Source organism: Fragaria vesca, linkage group LG2 (assembly GCF_000184155.1).
Source record: "Fragaria vesca subsp. vesca linkage group LG2, FraVesHawaii_1.0, whole genome shotgun sequence".
NCBI lineage: Eukaryota > Viridiplantae > Streptophyta > Magnoliopsida > Rosales > Rosaceae > Fragaria > Fragaria vesca.
Genome location: NC_020492.1, coordinates 25,666,604 through 25,684,539, shown reverse-complemented (window position 1 = coordinate 25,684,539; position 17,936 = coordinate 25,666,604). Strand labels below are relative to the sequence as shown.

General features: G+C 39.1%; 2 protein-coding genes across 2 annotated transcripts; one reads left to right on the top strand and one right to left on the bottom strand.

Moving 5' to 3' along the window:
- The first annotated feature begins 699 nt into the window (after positions 1–699).
- Positions 700–4,427, top strand: LOC101314534 (pentatricopeptide repeat-containing protein At1g71210-like). The gene is made up of 3 exons (XM_004291498.1): positions 700–2,679; positions 3,521–3,804; positions 4,156–4,427. Exon 1 carries the CDS (start codon positions 726–728, stop codon positions 2,616–2,618), a length of 1,893 nt encoding a protein of 630 aa, XP_004291546.1. The 5' UTR covers positions 700–725; the 3' UTR covers positions 2,619–2,679; positions 3,521–3,804; positions 4,156–4,427.
- Positions 4,428–4,944: 517 nt separating this feature from the next.
- On the bottom strand, positions 4,945–12,320 carry LOC101314246 (pleiotropic drug resistance protein 2-like). Its single transcript, XM_004291497.1, has 20 exons — positions 12,013–12,320; positions 11,592–11,712; positions 11,281–11,369; positions 11,042–11,126; positions 10,648–10,938; positions 10,478–10,568; positions 9,150–10,050; positions 8,918–9,078; positions 8,646–8,749; positions 8,350–8,509; positions 8,203–8,260; positions 7,871–8,000; positions 7,359–7,691; positions 6,893–7,183; positions 6,700–6,783; positions 6,258–6,391; positions 5,942–6,169; positions 5,657–5,828; positions 5,316–5,570; positions 4,945–5,214 (listed from the first exon to the last, which is right to left on the bottom strand). Exons 1-20 carry the CDS (start codon positions 12,318–12,320, stop codon positions 4,945–4,947), a joined length of 4,266 nt encoding a protein of 1,421 aa, XP_004291545.1.
- Positions 12,321–17,936: the final 5,616 nt, after the last annotated feature.

Sequence of the window (17,936 nt, the reverse complement as noted above, 5' to 3'; positions counted from 1 at the left end):
CTTCTTGTTGTTACCGGACCAAGTCCCTTGGCCTCCTCTCCGCCATTGAATCCACTTCACTCCCATTCTCCACCGCCTCCTCCTCCGTCGCAACGATCCCGTCCAAGGACATCATCGTCTCCTTCAAGCAATGGTTCAAGTCCGGCCACAACCTCTTCCTCCACCAAATCTTCCAAATCCTCAAAGCCACCGACGACGCCGACCGCTTCCGCGACTCGTCGTACGACGTGTCGTTCCACCACCGCGCCGACCTCGCCCTCTCGCATCTTGACCTCCGCCTCACGGAGGCTCTGGTCCTCGAGGTCCTCCGCCACGGCAGCGAAAAGGAGCAGGACGTCCTCTCCTGCCTGAAATTCTTCGACTGGGTCGGCCGCCAGCGCAGCTTCCGCCACACACGCGCCACCTTCAACGCCATCTTCAAGATCCTCTCACGAGCCAAGCTCATGTCGCTGATGCACGACTTCCTCTCCTCCTTCAGCAGCAACCGGTACGACCACAGCGTCAGGTTCCACGACACGTTGGTCATCGGCTACGCCGTCTCCGGCAAGCCCGAGCTTGCGCTACAGCTGTTCGGTAAAATGCGGTTTCAGGGGCTCGATTTAGATAATTTTGGATATCATGTGCTGTTGAATTCACTGGTGGAGGAGAATTGCTTCGACGCCGTTCATGTCATAGCTCAACAGATTGCCTTGAAGGGATTTGAGAATGACGTCACGCATTCGGTCATGCTGAAGTGGTTATGCAAGCAGAATCGGCTGGATGAGGCGGAGGAGTATTTGAGAAGATTGGTGTCGCAGGGGAAGGCCAACGGGTCTCAAGTTGGGGTTCTTGTTCGTGCGCTTTGTCAGCATAAGAATTTCAAGCATGCTGCGAAGCTGATGAATGAGTTTCATGACTTGGAGGTGGTTTTGATGGGGAGGGCTTATGCAGTGTGGATTGGAGATCTTGCTAAGGCGGGGAGGTTAGATCAGGCATTGGAGTTTTTACTGAGTAAGCAGTCGTTGGAAGGGTATGTTCCGGATGTTTGTAGGTATAATATTTTGATTAGTGAACTTTTGAGGGAGGCTAGACTTGAGGAGGTTTGTGATCTCATTTTGGAGATGAAGGAGCGTGAGGTTTCACCCGATACGGTCACTATGAATGTTGTCTTATGCTTCTTCTGCAAAGTGGGACTGCTGGATATTGCGGTTGAATTGTATAATTCAAGGTCCGAGTTTGGGCTCACCCCCAATAGCATGGCTTACAATTATTTGATCAATACTTTCTGCGGGAATGGCAGTGCGGATGAGGCATACAAAATGCTGGAATGTTCTCTTGACCAAGGTTATTTTCCAGGCAGGAAAACATTTTCTATATTGGCAGATGCTCTGTGTAGAGAGGGAAAGCTTGATAAGATGAAGCAGTTGGTTCTTTTTGCTTTAGAGCGGAATCTTATGCCGAGTGGTTCCACCTATGACAAGTTCATTGCTACTCTTTGCAGGACTAACAGGGTAGATGATGCTTATTTGATATATGAGCAACTTATTAGAATAAGTGAAGCAAGTTTAGTTTGTAGAGAGAGTACGTACATCAGCTTGATAAACAGTTTTTGCCAGGTAAATAAGGGTGAAATTGCTGCTAGACTTCTGATTGAAATGCAACAACATGGTCACTTAGCAAATCATAAGGTGTTCCGAGATGTAATTTGCTCTTTATGTAATACGGAAAATCCAGACAATCAATTTATGACCTTACTGGAGATGCAGTTGTCTTGCCAGAAAGGTACTACTCGGATATACAATTACTTCATCTATGGAGCTGGGCATGCCAGAAGGCCTGATTTAGCTAGAAAAGTATTACAGATGATGCAGCAGAGTGGGATTGTAGCTAATTTGAGAACTGATGTTCTTATGTTGCATAGTTATTTGAAGAAGGAAAAATATTCGGATGCTTTGAACTACTTCAATGATCTGCGTCAGAGAAGAAATTTAGGGAGAAGACTTTACAGCCTAATGATCATGGGTATGAGCAAGGCTAGAAAGCCAGATTTTGCACTTGCGTTGCTTGAGGAAATGAGAGAGAAGGGAATTGTTCCAAGCAATAACTGCTATGAGTTTCTTATACAGTCGCTCTGCTGGAATAATGAATACGATACAGCAGTAAGCCTCATTAACGACTTAGAGAAAGTTGGCCGCCAGATTACATCTTTTATTGGCAACATACTTCTTCTAAATTCCTTGAAAAGTCAAGAGCTCTACAAGGCTTGGGTTCGTCTAAGAGACTTGCAAATTGGAATCTCTGATAATTCAATCCTTGGTCTGCTTATTGGTGCATTTTCTGGTCGTATTTGGGTGAGCCAACAGATTGAGAACTTGGAAGAAGTAATTGCTAACTGTTTTCCGCTAGATGTGTACACATACAATTTGTTACTTAGAAATTTCACTAATAGCAACATGGACCATGCTTGTGCATTATTCTATAGGATGTCCCAGAAAGGGTATGAGCCCAATCGATGGACTTATGACATCTTAGTACAAGGTTTTCTTAAGCATGGGAGGACAGACGAGGCAAACTTATGGCTAAAAGCTATGTATGAGAAAGGTTTCAGTCCAACTGAGCAAAGGATGCGATTTGATTAACTGGGATTCCTTATTGTCAGTCCAAGGAATTTATTTCCCCTTCATTGAAGTCTCTATTACGGTATGTGTTAGTATTTGTTTGTCTATTATTTAATTGGCTTACTGTTTGTCCTTTATATTGTTTCGAAAGACAACTGAGCTAATTTATGAGCGCATTGAGTTTTACATGACTAACTGACAATGTGACGTCTCTTTTAGGCCTAGATAAAAATTGCTGATCAGGCTCTCTTGAGAATGAAATTGGTATTCACGTATTTTGTTAATGTAAAAATTATGTTACTTCATAATATCTATTTTACAGATGTAATTAACAGTTCACTTTTATCAAGCCGGTTTTTGCTAGTGGGTAAAGTTATATCCGAACTTTTAGTTATTTATATGTACAATTACGGGTTGAATGGTTTCATAATATGAGTGGCATTGCACCCTCTCAAATTATTAATTCGCCCACTGAAAATTGTAGTAAATTGAATGGATTGTTTTTTTATCGGACTTGTAGATTTATATTGCCTTTAGGAGTCGGAAGAACTTGAGGGCAACATATCTTTGGGTTCAAGAAGCTAGGAAACGGCGTTCTTACTAAATTATATATCCCACAAGTGTGAACGAGATATAATTACCCTATTTTGTTAAAATATATCAGCATAACTTTCTCTACAGAGCATTCACTAACCAGTTTTAAATTTCTGTTAAGTTTGTGAAGTTATAAATCAAGCTAGTGTGCTGAATTATTATATTATCAAAGGTGGAAAGACTACTTGTGTCGCTAAGTGTGCCTCCATGCCAGGGTTTTCTAATTCAGAGTATCATATCAGAAGTACTGTAATATTTTTTTTGTTTGTTTTAAGGACAGAGGCTCACTTATCTATTATCCTTGTAATGTTTGGTGAATATGATTGCAGAGCTTGCTGTGGGAAATATTGTGAAGCGAGTTTTTCACATTACTAGGGAGGAGAATATTTCTCTCACTGCAGCTGCTGGGCCTATGGCTGGGTTTAGCTTATCAATGTTAGTGATGATGAAGATGGCGGTGAGCGCGACAACTTTGCCGTTCTATCTGCTGCTGTAGTTGCAGCAGCTGCAAGAAGCACACTGGGTCCGCCTTCCTTGCAATCCCTTTTTGAAAACATACCTGATGCTGCTATCACTCAGATTTCTTCACCTGGCGATGATTCTGAAGGAAAAAGTAAATGCACGCTCTTCATTCTTTGGATATTGTGCAGTTGTTTTGTTTTAGTAGATATTTTTTTTTTCTTTCTCTTCCATGTATCAGAAATGTAGAGTCTTTAGTTTATACTTCTGATAATAACTGTTTGCTATTTGTCTTTGGAAATTAGTCCGTTGCTTTTTGAGTCTTCCTATGTTCTATGGCAGTGGAATTGGATTCATTATTTCAATGAAGATTAAACTGCCTTATGGCTTTATAGTCAATTGCATTTTGGGTATTGCAATGGTCTATTGGTGGTAGAATTGGACTTATTATTTCGAAGAAAGATTAGACTGCCTTACGACTTCTTGATATTTATTTTCTTCGCAGCTGTTGATAAAAGTTCTAGAAGCTGGAAGCTGAAGCATGATGATGCAGGACAAGATGTCTTTGATGCAGTCGATGAGCTTATTGAGATATTGGCACTTGCCATGAATAGACAGCAGAGCACTTGGAGCACATTCACCATACTATTTTCTCCTAGTCTTGACTATTAACTTTTCTGGACTGTCACTAGTGTGTATCTTCTTTTACATGTAGAAGCTTTTGCAGTCATATCATCTCAATTTTTGCCCTGAAGATATACATACATATGTATACTAAAATAGTATATAGAGTAGTGTTAATTTAAATTTGCTGAGAGAGATGATTGTATACTAATCTTATTCACAGAATGTAGTGGGTTTTTCTTTTTGTGATCTATTTTGTGACTAGATTCCATGATCTTACTTTTTGTTTCTTTCTCTCCCACCCTCCTAGATGTACTATTACTTGAGCCTATTTTATTTCAATCTATGTTTTTCTCAATCTATGTTTTTGCTCTATATTGTTATGCTATGGGTAGTTGCTTCCAACTTAACTGCAGATATAGAATTTTTTGTCGAAAAGACCAATATGTACTGTAGGACACCTGAGTATTATGGTTTAAGCCTTACATTTTCTGGTTTGGAAGAAGCAGAAAAGCTACACAAGTAGTAGACCAAAAAAGAAAAAAAGATTCTAACAGAAGGAGAAATTGTAGCATAAGACTTTATATGCCTTTTGATGAGCTCAAGTAGCTGTCGTATGACTGGTAACTGTAGACCTATTTTTCGAAACACAGGGAACTATGGAAGTTTCTCATCTTCTTTGGAAGTTGAGGAATTTGATACCATAGGCAAATACAAAGAAGAAGAGGAGTACCCAACCAACATGAGCAAGGACTACTGGTACAAGAAAGTCGTAGTCGTATCCTAGGTACTCCTTAAGGAATGCATCAACTGCCTTTGGTGTTGCACCCGGGATATCGAGTAAACTCTTATTATCACCTACTTGAGATGTGAAAATGCCATAGATTGTCCAAGCTACTGGGGAACACCAGTAGTACCACCTCCACCATATTGGGATTAGCTGCAATATTAGAGCATGAACTATTTGGTTGATACGATATATTGAAATTGAAAATCTAAGTTTAGTCTTTTTATTTCGTTTTAGTAGTGCTAATGACGTACCGGTCTAGGAATGAGGAAACCAGAAAACAAGTTCCAGAAGCTGAGGAAGAAAGACATAACAATGGCAGCAATCTGGTGTCCAGGAGTTAGGGCAACCACCATCATTCCGTACATTGAAAAGTATGTGAAGCACATGAATATGAAGTAATAGAAATACAAGAACTTGGCCACCTTCCACTGGTATCCAATCATGGAATATAGCAGAAGTGCATAGATGAATGTCTGTATTGCAACATAAATTGTTTCTATAGCCACCTGCAACTCCAAAAGAATATAATGAGTAACGATTACAGAACAGAGAAAAATTAGGAAAGACATAGAAGCATGCACCTATCTATTACCTGAGCAAAGGCATAAGGCAACTCGGAATACATTCCTGCTGCTCGCTCACGGTAGAATACTGTTCTCTCAATTGCCACAACAGATTGCACCGCAGAAGCGTTGGAGGCTCCGAGGAAAAGAACAGCTGCGTAAGTTGCTCCCAACAGGTTGATCAGGTCTTGCTGTTTGTGTCTGTAGACAATACATAGTCATTTAGTTTCTTGTGAACTTCCATGCTATTTTTCAGAGACATGAACATGGACATGAAACAATAATGTAGCTACTGTTAATAGAGATGCACATACATCTTGTCTCCTTTTCCCCAAAAGATTACACCAAATAAGATACCAATAACAACTGTCATGAAAAACCGGATTGCATTGTAGTGCGAATTCCTCCAGTAAGACCAGTGTTGTTTCCAGAAGCAAGCCTTGCACTGAGTTAAGAAGCTTTGTGAGTAGCGGGTTGGGAAGTAAAGATCCTTGGAACCTAGTTGTGGAGTGCTTAGCTCCTTAATGAGTTCCTGATTTCTCCTGAAAATTGGTTAAGTATTAAGAGAAGATTCTTAACCCTCAGCACACAATGGAGGTGGTGAAGAGTATGATGATATATTTTCCTTACCTATAGAGGTTCGAATTGGCATAAACTTCTGCAAAATCAATGTGGAGTTGAGTCTCAACTGCAGTGGAGCTGATTTCTAACATCCATGTGGCAGGATTGTACCCATCTCTAATTTTTTGAACCCCTTGAATACTCTACAAGAGGTTTCCAATCATCAGTGAAACTTGGACAAGTGTTCACCATCACCATGCTCGTTATAATCAGTTGAATTAGGTCACATGAATCCTTGTTTTCCATTTCCTACTACAATTAATATGACTTGTTCTCAATCAAGTTGGTCTTCAAGACTCACTGTCTTTATGTTCTATTTGAACTAGACAGCTAGTCTTTCTTTGGTCACAGGTGCAAGTTACCAGTAAACAATTACCTATTCCTACATACTAACATATTATGAATTTAGAATTCATTATTTAACCAGTCAAGCATATTAGGAAGAACTCACCTCAAAGTACTCAACAAGTTTGTGCGAATGAGGACCTAGGGGTCCAGCATAAATAACTCTCCCTCCTCTTTTCATCAAAAGTAGCTGCAAAAGAAACAGCAGCATGTTAAGATAGTTAGACAGCTAGCAGAGAGTGCTAAGGATTGCAAGCAGAGCTGGTATAAAAATTATTGAGTCAAGAGATGAACCATACCTCATCGAAAGCTTCAAAGATATCTATGCTTGGTTGGTGGATTGTGCACACAACAGTTCGGCCAGTATCTACTGTGTTCCTTACAGCGCGCATAACAATTGCAGCAGCTCTAGCATCAAGACCTGATGTAGGTTCATCCATAAAGATTATGGAGGGATTGGCTACCAACTCTACAGCTATTGTGAGCCTCTTTCTCTGTTCAGTTGAAAGACCATCTACTCCTGGAAGTCCGACTAAAGCATTCCTCAGTGGGTTAAGCTCAACTAGTTCCATGACTTCTTCAACAAACATCTGTACGATAAATGATAACATTTGTGAAGCTCAATGTTGTCTACATAAGTAAATATTACTTAAACATCATGATGAATTTTATGTCAACAGTTAAATATGTTCTCAGCTGGAAAACTTGAAATTTTATTACAGTTAACAAAATAAATTTGTACATAAAACAATATCATCAAAGTACCTTTCTTGTTTCCTTCTTTACGTCTGAAGCAAGACGCAACCATGCCGAATACAAAAGAGATTCATAGACAGTCACATAAGGAGAATGGATGTCATTTTGTTCACAATAACCGCTAACTCGAGCAAATGTAGCTTGGTTTTTCGGGTAACCAGAAATGCTTATACTACCTTCAATGTACCCACCAGTCTTCCTTCCTGATAAAACATCCATCAAGGTTGTCTTTCCAGCACCACTAACTCCTACTAAAGCTGTTAAGACACCTGGCCTGAAAGCACCTCTGACATCTTGTAGCAGTTGTAATCTGCTCTCTACAATCCCTTGACTCTTCATTTCCTGATGGTATGAGAAAGCACTCGTTGGATCTAAAGTTTACATCCGGCATTATAAGCCAGTAAACTCCAACTTTAAGAGTTGAAAAAAGATAAAGATTTCTTAAAAACAACTTGATCTATGCATTTGGTTTTATAATCTCCTAATTTATATAGCATGGTGTATGGAATGAAGTGACTTACAGCAGGCATATCCACATAGTAATTAACATGGTCAAAAACAAGTGAAAGAGGATGGAAGGGCAACACCATTCCTCTTCGAGTTTTATTGTTCGAAGAACTCATGCTTGATCTTGTAGTCCCTCTGGTAGTGCTCACTAGAGTATCAGTGCCTACATATAGAGATAGCAAATGAGAAAATTTAGAACGCAGTAACTGATAAGCTATTACGCACTAGTTAACATATCCATCACTGTCATCATCAGAATAAAATATCATGGACACCAAAGTAAAAGCCACACCAATAGCATAAATAGCATAAGCCACACCAACCATCTGAATTGGATGTCAAGTGCTTCTTAGTATTGTGATCAGAGGGTTCATCTGAAATTACTGCTTTAGAATCGACAAGTGCTGAAAGAGTTACAGGATGAGCACAATGAGTAGAGGGTTCCTAATTTAAAAGCAAAGAAAATTACTTAATGATATAGTGAGAAACGTACGCTTCAAAAATGTCAGTGCTGCAATGAAAAGAACGTTAAAAAGAAGAGAATATGCCGAGAGTGCTCCAATGCAAATCCAATACCAATATTCGTCTAAAAACAGTCCTCTTTCCTTGAGGAGGGTCTTTCCAATTGTGGGTTGGCTAGAACCATTTATGGGCTGTGACACAAGATGATACTTATGCAATAGCCAAGAAGAAAAAAGACTACTAATTCAATATCAATAGTAATATGAAGTTTTGTTTAGAGTTGCCTAGAGTTGCTTCTTCTAGGCTTTAGTAGGTCTGATAACTTACGCTGCTCCACCTTTTATCAAGAAACTCATTGATAGCAATGGCATTTTGTCCATACATCATGGGAGAAATATAGTAGCCCCAGATCATCCATGGTTTAATGTCATCTGCACAAATAAAAGTAGTATCTGTTTCTGATATTTGCTAAAATAATCATGAACAGATTACGATTATGTAAGTTTTGTTTTGGTTTGAGTTGTGAACATATAAATATGTGGCAGTTGGACTTCAAGTTCAAGTAAAGGAAACTCCCAAGTTCCAAAGAAATAAATTACCTTTGGCAACTATAAAACCTCCAAGCACAAAGACCAGTAGCAAGGTAAAGGTTCCAATTGTTTGTGCAACAACTTCTGTTCTTCCGGCAGCTGCAATGAAACGGAAGAGGGAGAGAGCCATCTGATGAACTCCAAAGAAAGCCAGGAATTGTTTGAAAAACCTGAAAATAATAAAAGTCATCAACAGGAGCAGATAAATAAATGCACCAAGACTAGATAAATTAGTACCTACCTACTTGCAGCAGGTGCAAAACCAATGGTGTAATAAGTAAGAATGATCCAAATGCCTGACTCCATTACTGAAATAGGAATTCTGAGGAGCCAAAGGGGCAAGCCGAAAGCCCACCCCGGATAGAACAATGCATCTCTCTGTTTATAGAACACAGGAAGCCTGAAAACTGTCATGGCAAGCTCTGCCATCCCATTAAACATGACATTGATGAGACTGAAAAACAAAGCACCCCAAAACTTTGCTGCATCTTGTATTTGACCAGCTTTCATTTCCGTTCTTAAGAACACAGTCAATGCTATGATAGCCATGATTGTTATCTGGGTGGTCTTAAATATGTATACGAATGAATTGCGTTTCATCAGTAGCCATTCCCTTGAGAAGCAGGCCCTGAAGAGTTCCCAATTAGAGATTCTATACTTTTCTCTCAACAAAGCACCAGGATGGGCTCTAGACTTATCATAAGGGACTCTTAGCTCTTCAGAAAGCCTTTGGCTAATATAAAAGGAGTTGAAGGCTTGAGCAAACTCTGGTACAGTGATAAATCTGTAAGGTTGATTCCTTTTGAACCAGTATTGTTCTTGATCCTTCTTGGAAGTTACTTCTTGCAAAAAGTCTGCAACCCCTTTCCTTTGGGGGCACTGGAAGCCCATATGTTCAAAAAACTCAAGAACATTCTCACGGGAACCTTGATAGACGATTTGACCCTCTGAGAGTAGGATAATATCATCAAAGAGGTCAAATGTTTCTGGTGCAGGTTGCAGGAGAGAAATGATCATTGTTATGTCCATAATATGAGCCATCTGCCCCATGTACTTGACAATTTGAAATGTGGTGGAACTATCCAATCCTGTTGATATTTCATCCATGAAAAAGGCTCTTGCTGGCCCAACTAACATTTCACCTACATCCAATGAAAATGAACATGATTCAATCCTCCCTGACAGCTATAACATATATCCCTCATAAAAATTAACATGTTTACTTGGTATTAATTGAATGATGATGCAGTCTAAGTAGCATAACCGCTATCTAAAAGAAAACGATATCTATAGGCGGCACCTAAACTGTCATACATAAATGGAAGCTGTTTAGATTTTCGTTCTGTATACATGTTTGTAGTGTAAATGTGTGTGCGTGTGTGCGTTTGTGTGTGTCTGAGAGAGGAAGATATACTAGAAACATTGTACATTATACAATTAAAGCATTTAGGATTCAGTAACTACACATGTCCACGGAATTGATTAATAAATCACTGCTTTCTTAAATGCCCCCTTTATAGATGACAATGTTAAAATTCCTTTTGTCCTTTTACATTAATTCATACATACCAGTAGTCACACGCTTCTTCTGCCCTCCGGATATTCCCCGCCTCATGTCATCACCCACCATAGTATCAGCACAAATATCCAATCCAAGTATCTGTTAAAGAATCAGCAGATGTTATGCTTGTCAAGCAAGAGATAAAAGAATTTATTGGTTTCTTGTCTGGCAAGCAAACCTTGAGAACATAATCTGTCATCAAACTACTTTTCTGGCCAGCCACTGCTGTGGCTTTCATGAATGCATCAATCTCAGGATCCGGCTGTATGCCTGCTTGTTTCTCACGCCTTGATGCTTCTGCCAGCATTTCATACCTGTTTCCAACTCCCAGGCACCGTCCGGAGAAATCCAGAGTCTCGCGTACTGTCATCTCACCATAGTGAAGATCATGTTGGCTAATATATGCACTAGTTCTCTGAGGAACAAATTCCGAGAACTCATGACCACAATAGGTGACTTTTCCTGTTACCTGTTCACCCAAAGTACCAGCAAGGAGACATGAAATTGTAGACCCAGAAACATATATAAAGATGCAATCAGAGTAAGAGAGTGGGAAAGAAAGTAAGACAGACCCTTAAATCATCATCAAGTTTTCCAGAAAGTGCTTTTAGGAATGTTGTTTTTCCTGAACCAGGAGGTCCAAGAAGTAGAGTCATTCTGGAAAACAAAAAATAATAAATCAAATGTGAACTTCAGAACCATATGTATAAATAGGTTTTACTTTGCATATAGTATATGCGAAATTCCATCGTGAAAGCTTGTATACTGTCTATAGTGAAAACAATACTATATGAAGATTTCAGATATGTACCTTGCTGGTCTCACTATTCCACTCACATCTTGAAGTATCTTCACTACCCTTTTCTTCGATGGAGAGAGCCTGCAAAGTCCTAGAACCCCCTATAGAGATTGAAAAACAACAATGCAAAAAGAACGAATCGCCTTTAGGAAGTAGATACAAATGCATAAGGAAGAACCTGAAGCTACAAATATTAAATTTTGAAGTTTTCTACCTACCAAGTACTAGACGACACTTCTCTTTCCCAAATCAAATTTCATTTAAACTTACAAATAATCGTTCCATTCTTAGTGACTCAGGAATTTTTGAGGTTAGAATTGTACCTCTATTGCATTTAAGGTGGAATTGTACAGAGTTGGAAGTGCTCTGGTCCCAACATATGCATCTCCCTCTACCGATAATTGCTGGAATCTCACTTCAATCTTTGGAACCTCAATTCCCACCCTATTTTTTGAATGAAACTAGGTAATGAATGTCAACAAGTCACTGAATCAAACCTCAAATACATTTGAACTCTCGTCAGTGAAAGATGGTTGCCTACTTATCAAACTCTATATCTAAAGGTGAAATAAAATTTGGGAAAATCTAGTGGTGAGCCCAATGAGCAAACTGGGAGGTCCATACAGAATCACTCCTACATTGAGTAGCTCTATATTTATAAGGATCCAAGCAATTATCAACAGAATTTCCTAGTATAGCTAAGCCATAGAATGAAATGAACACATCAGACATGAACACACTAACCTGTCAGTCCTGTCCCTGAGCTTCCTGAGAAACTTTTCATTATCTTCCTCAACAACCTTTAGTATGCTATCCATCAACTTCTTCTTATCATCAGCCGCAAGCTTTGTAACATCAACCTCATCATGCACTATCCTTCCATTGCTCATGACATGCCCCAACATCCCTTTCTTCAACCTCTCATAAGTGGGCAGCCGCTCCATCGCAGCCCACTTCAGCTCCTCCTCCTCCTCTTCCTGCCTCCCACTCCTCGGGAATGCATCTGGCTGATCATTCCACATGTCTTTCATGCTTGTTGCCCGCCAGTTCATGCTACTTCCAGACCGTACCAAGCCTTCTCCGGCCAATGCTGCTGCCATTGCTGAACTTTCCTCAGCCGAAAATTCAAGTTTCTTACTAGTAACTTAAGGGAATATCAAATGAGATCATGTTTTGTGGTATATGGTGTTTGAAAAGACATATTGGTAATGAACTAATGAATGAGTGACCAATAAAAAGAACACAGAGGAAGTATTCAGATAGTGTTTCTTCAGAAGAGGGCAGGCACTTAAACTTGTGTTTATATAGCAGTCTGATTAGTCCGAAGAGAGTCTATGCCCTGCATGATTCATATTGTCCACATTGCTGACAGAGAGAAATAGAAAGAGAAAAAGAAGGCGTATGGATGTGGATGAAGTATCTGGTATTTTCATATGGGAAATATATGGTTGTCATGGACCCAAGGAATATGGTGCTTCTGCTTTAAAAACACAAAAGCTTGGATTGTATATGTAACCAATTCATAGAGTTACATGCGTGAAGTTGCAGCAAAGCAATCAATTCTATTCTCCCTTTTTCTTTTTCTTTTGGCATTCTAATTAGTACATTCATGATCACACTAAATAGGTACAGGAAAATATGGCATTTACATTCTGCAGTCGCTCAAAGCTAAGTTAGCAGGTCGATCTGTCTATGACTTCATTTTGGTCAACTCCAAAAAGAATCAAATTTGATATCTTTGCTTGGCTACCCAAAGTGGCCACACTCGTCAAAGCCATATGATACTTTCCTGATGAGGTGAACAAGATGGCAGGGTCGAAAAAAAAAAAAAAAAAAAAAAAAAAAAACATTTACATGTTGTTTTTACCTTTAAAAGACTAATTTAGAGAGTTACAAACACCAGCAATAGACAACAAATCCTCCCATGATACAGACTAAAAATTTTGAGCTAAGAACTCAGAATCACAGTACAGTAACTCAAGTTCAATAGGCAACAAGGTATCCACTTACAAAACTTCAGCATGCTTCAGCAGTTCAGCTAGGTAGGATCCATTCCTTTTGTATACTCGTCTGTCTTCCCTAGAATCCATTCAATGCAACAAGTCTTTGGACCTATTGGGAAGTATGAAAATTTGAGGAATAATTCTGTGACAAATTCAAGGAAACTACAAGTATAGACTGTCACCTTATTCAAAAACACTGTGCTTTATTAAGTACTCTGCTAATTCCATCTTATCTGGCCATCATTTGAACCCCAGTGAGCAAATTGTCTTGAGGTGTGACAACAAACACATAGGCACAGATTCGAGTGGACACCATTCATGGACGAATAAACCTTTGTCATGAATAACACTACTACATTGCTATAGATCATTCAAAATAAAGGAGTTAAAATTACGATCTTCGCATGCTATATCTGTATTACCATTTGCCAATGTGTAAATCAACATTTACTTGCATGTTCAAATACAGGAGATTCCAGATTGGGGGATACATTGAGAAAAATTGTCAGCAACTACCAAGAGCAGAAAACTTTGAAGCTCCAAGTGGTTCTGATGATGAAATGTAGGCAGAGAATATAGGAACCCAATATCTGGAGCCTTTTTTCCAAAAAAAAACAAATATCTGGAGCCTTCAAATTGAATGACATCAAAGACTCCTCAACACATAATAGCATTGCAATGTAAAAGCTTACCAACCACCAAGGAAAGAGCATACTTTACCCCAATATAGGGCCGGAAACTTTCAGATATCTGACAGTGATCAAGAATCGCTTGAAAAAGTCTATGAATATATATTTTTTTTTTTTGGACGAAAAAAGTCTATGAATTCGATCATCATGATCAAGGATGGAGTGAGGTTGCTGCAGCATGCATGACTGCGATTTTAATCCTGGCTTTGCTGAGGGATTTGGCATTCTTCAAAAAACCCTCCTTGACATCAAAGTTTTCAAGATTTGGAGTATCAGCATCACTAAAGAATTTGTACGCAGAACCTTCTATCTCCTCTTGGGCAAATAATTGTATTCGTGGACTTTCAATCAGGGTGCTAAGAGCCTAAGACGGTCATATTCAAATTGACCCATTTTCAAGTGTTTTAAGATGTCCATCTATATTGGGATGGCAAGTAGCAGAGCTGCAGGGCAACAAGAAAAGAGCTTCTGGATTGATTTGACAATTATGGAACAACATACTCTAACATGTTGGTACTTGAGACTTGGAAAGCAGTTTGAGTTGGGAACAATGACAACGAAGGAAGTCGACAAAGATGTATTCTACTCTTTTGCAATGAAAAGGGGTTGAAAAGAAAACATTTTCAATTTTGGAATGCTTCGTGTACTAGGTTTGTAACCGACGAATTCGACATTGTAATTGAAGTGGTGTACCATTATGAGGCTTAGGAAGAGCGTATGCCGATTGTTATAGATGAATTTGAGTTGAACGGGTATTGCTATGTAGGTATTTTTTGATTTCTGAAACAGGTAAGGCGCATTTTAGTAGGGGTGGACATAAAAAAACCTAAATCCCGGTCTTATCCCGATCTCGTCCCGAAATTTGACAAGATGTGACGGGATCTAATTCTAAAAACACAAGGCCCAAACCCATCCCATAGAGAAACAACGGGACGGGACGCGGGACTGAAAAATTGAGGCCCGTCAGGCCCGTCCCGTCCCATGTAAAAAAATAGACTAATCTGAGCCATTGGTTTTTTAGATGTTTTGATCTCAACCTTACATTTTTCAACCCTAATACTAACTCATCTCACTATGGCTGCAGTCTTTCACTTTTCTGTCTTTCAGTTTCATCGCAAGAACCCTAAACTTCTAAAAGGGAAATCGCTCTCAACCCTCCTCAATCCAGCCAAACCTCACAACCTCAATCGATGATGCTTGAGATCCCAATCCAGCCAAACCGCCTCGGCCAGTCCTCCACCGCCTCGGTCAGTCCTCCTTGAACTCCTCCACCGCCTCACCTAACCTCACCGCCCGCCTCCTCCTCGGCGCCCGCTAATCTGAGCAAGGTAATGAACCATGTCCTGTAACGTTGTTTACTCTTCTATAACTACGCTTTAAACGACCAAACTCATTCAATTTCTGACCACCCAAATGGCCCAAGTATAGGAGGGGAGATTTCTTTTGAGTCATACAACAGTTTGTATAGGACTTTTGTAGAGCTGGGCATGTTGACAAGGTCGTGGCTCTTGGTCAAATGGAAGCTATTGGATTAAGACCCAATTCGGTATAGTATTCTTATTTGATTGATGCCTTAGGAAGTATAGGCAGGACTTTGGAGGCTGATGTATTGTTTCAAGAGATGATATTTCTGGGGTTTAGGCCAAGAATAAAGATTTACAATGTTTTGCTTAGAGGGTTTTTGAAGAAAGGTTTGTTAGGACTTGCAGTTAGAGTTTTGGGGGTGATGGGTGATTTGGGTGCTGAGAGAAATCAAGAAACATATGAGATTTTACTTGATTACTATGTCAATGCTGGGAGGTTGGAGGATACTTGGTCAATGATTAATGAATTCTATAGGTGTTGAGTAAAGGTGAGCTACTGGTAATTAGTTGTTGTTGCTGCATATGTGATTATTTATAGATTTATGTGATTATCTATTGCGTTTACTAATATATACATGAATTAGAATGATTCAGGATATAATTATTGTGCTTACCATGATCATGAATTAGTTAGTCTATGATTGTACAAAACTGATCTAATGTTAAAGGTAACAAGTCAAAATTTGATGTATTGGATGTGTTAATGTATCCTAGATTTTCTGAATAAGATACATGATCAAGGGGTTATTTTCTTGCTGTAAATGGAAGTGCATGTATAGATAAACAAGGGCTAGATTCAACTCATAAAACAACTGTGTAGAACTTAATGGTGAACAAGAGCAAAAAAGAGCAGGCCAACCAGTAGGCTTATAAAACAAAGGCTACAGGCTCCTAAAGATGGGAATTACAAAGTAGAATTGACATTAGAAGGAATCCATATTTTTAAGCAGCAGAAATTTAACCAGGTCAAAAGGCTTTAATCCCCACTCATAATGTTGCATATAGATTTCATGTGAATATCTATATGTAATATGTGTGTATAAAGAGCTACATATGTGTGCATTCAGAGCTACATATGTGATTATCTATATGTGTGTATTCAAAGAAGCTTCACTTTCTTGCTTGATTATCTATAAAGTTGAATAAGTTTATTGTGAATGGCTGAATGTAGAGGGAATTACTCGAAAATGATGGCGAGAGAAAAGAAAGTAATTATGCGACCCAACCGGTATTGTCATCGATGTTTAGGGTTGAAATTGTTTGTATTTGGAGCAGCCAGCTTGGAGCAACTTGTATTGTTGTGCTATCAGATTTACTACTATGTTTTCATGTTTTCTTTTGAACTTTATGATGTGTGAACTTGAGTAATTGTGGATTATTGATGTTACTCTAGTTTAATTCTATTTATGAACTATGGATTGAGATGATGCAATCTTTATTGGTATAAGGTTATGTATTTATTTTTTAGTTTGGGCTTTTGATATTGGGCCGAGATAGCGGGATTGGGCCCGTCCCATCCCGGTCCCGTCTGAGACGGGACTCGCGTGGGATAAAGTCTTAAAAACGTAAGGCCCGTCCCGGTCCTGTCCCGTGTGCAATGTCAGGGACGGGACGTGGGATGACCCTAATCCCGTCCCGTCTCGTCCCATGCCCAGCCCTACATTTTAGTCTTTCTAGATCATAATCAAGCTATCTAGTTTAATCTAGAATTTGTCATAATCTAGTGCTTGAGAATGTGTTTAAACGGAGAAATAGTGTGGTGAGGATAGAGATGAAAGATAGAAAGGATTGGAATATATTAGTGCTAATCGGTGACATGATAATAAATGGTATCTGATTTGAAGAGGAAGGAAATGAAGTTGCATAAATTTGAAGACATAAAGAATGTTGTTAGCTAAAGAGCCAACTTCAAGTATCAAGGTAAGTTATAGTGTAAGAGATTATGAGTAAAGGATATCGTACTCAAGAGATTGGAAAACTCACTCTACCTAAAAAAACCTAAAGGATGTTAAGTGCATATGCATTTGTACCGGTCACAAACAATGGCTCACAAGTGAACCAAAGTTCATGGTGATTATATGCAATATGGGGTAGATTGATTTTTTGTTTCATAATGATTCAATTGAGACTTGCTAAATGGATACTTGAAATGTAACATATGATAAGCTAAATTGGATGTAACGAAATGGATGAGAGTTAGGACTTAAGGTTTTCACCTCTAGCCTCCCTTGCAAACAATGACACTTCTAAAGTGAACGATGTCATTTTAATTAGTCAATTTCTCTCTTTGCATCCCTCCCAGGGATAACAAGGGACATTCTCTTTTGGGGATGACAAAAGACTTCTCTAGAGTGTAGTACTTAACTACCTAAGTCATGTATTTCGATCCAATTTTAGGTGTCTAATGCATTACCCTAAGTGCACAAAGCTTGAAGATGAAAATTATGAAAATCATCCATGCTTATCTCTTAAGAGTAAGTCCACCACAAGTCCTTTTATGACCTGGGTCATCATCGACATCAGCTTCATGACCCAGCCCTAAAAATCATACCTCCACCCATGAAAAAAGAAAAAAAAAAAAAAAAAAAAAACCCAAACGAGCATTGCGTCAT

Excerpts from the sequence above, each read along its gene's own strand:
- LOC101314534 (XM_004291498.1), top strand. The coding sequence starts at position 726 with ATGCTGAAGTGGTTATGCAAGCAGAATCGGCTGGATGAGGCGGAGGAG.
- LOC101314246 (XM_004291497.1), bottom strand. The coding sequence starts at position 12,320 with ATGAACTGGCGGGCAACAAGCATGAAAGACATGTGGAATGATCAGCCA. Across the intron at positions 11,713-12,012 it reads CTCAGGGACAGGACTGACAG|GGTGGGAATTGAGGTTCCAA; the intron begins GTTAGTGTGTTC and ends TTCAAAAAATAG. Across the intron at positions 6,784-6,892 it reads TCTTTGAAGCTTTCGATGAG|CTACTTTTGATGAAAAGAGG; the intron begins GTATGGTTCATC and ends TTTCTTTTGCAG.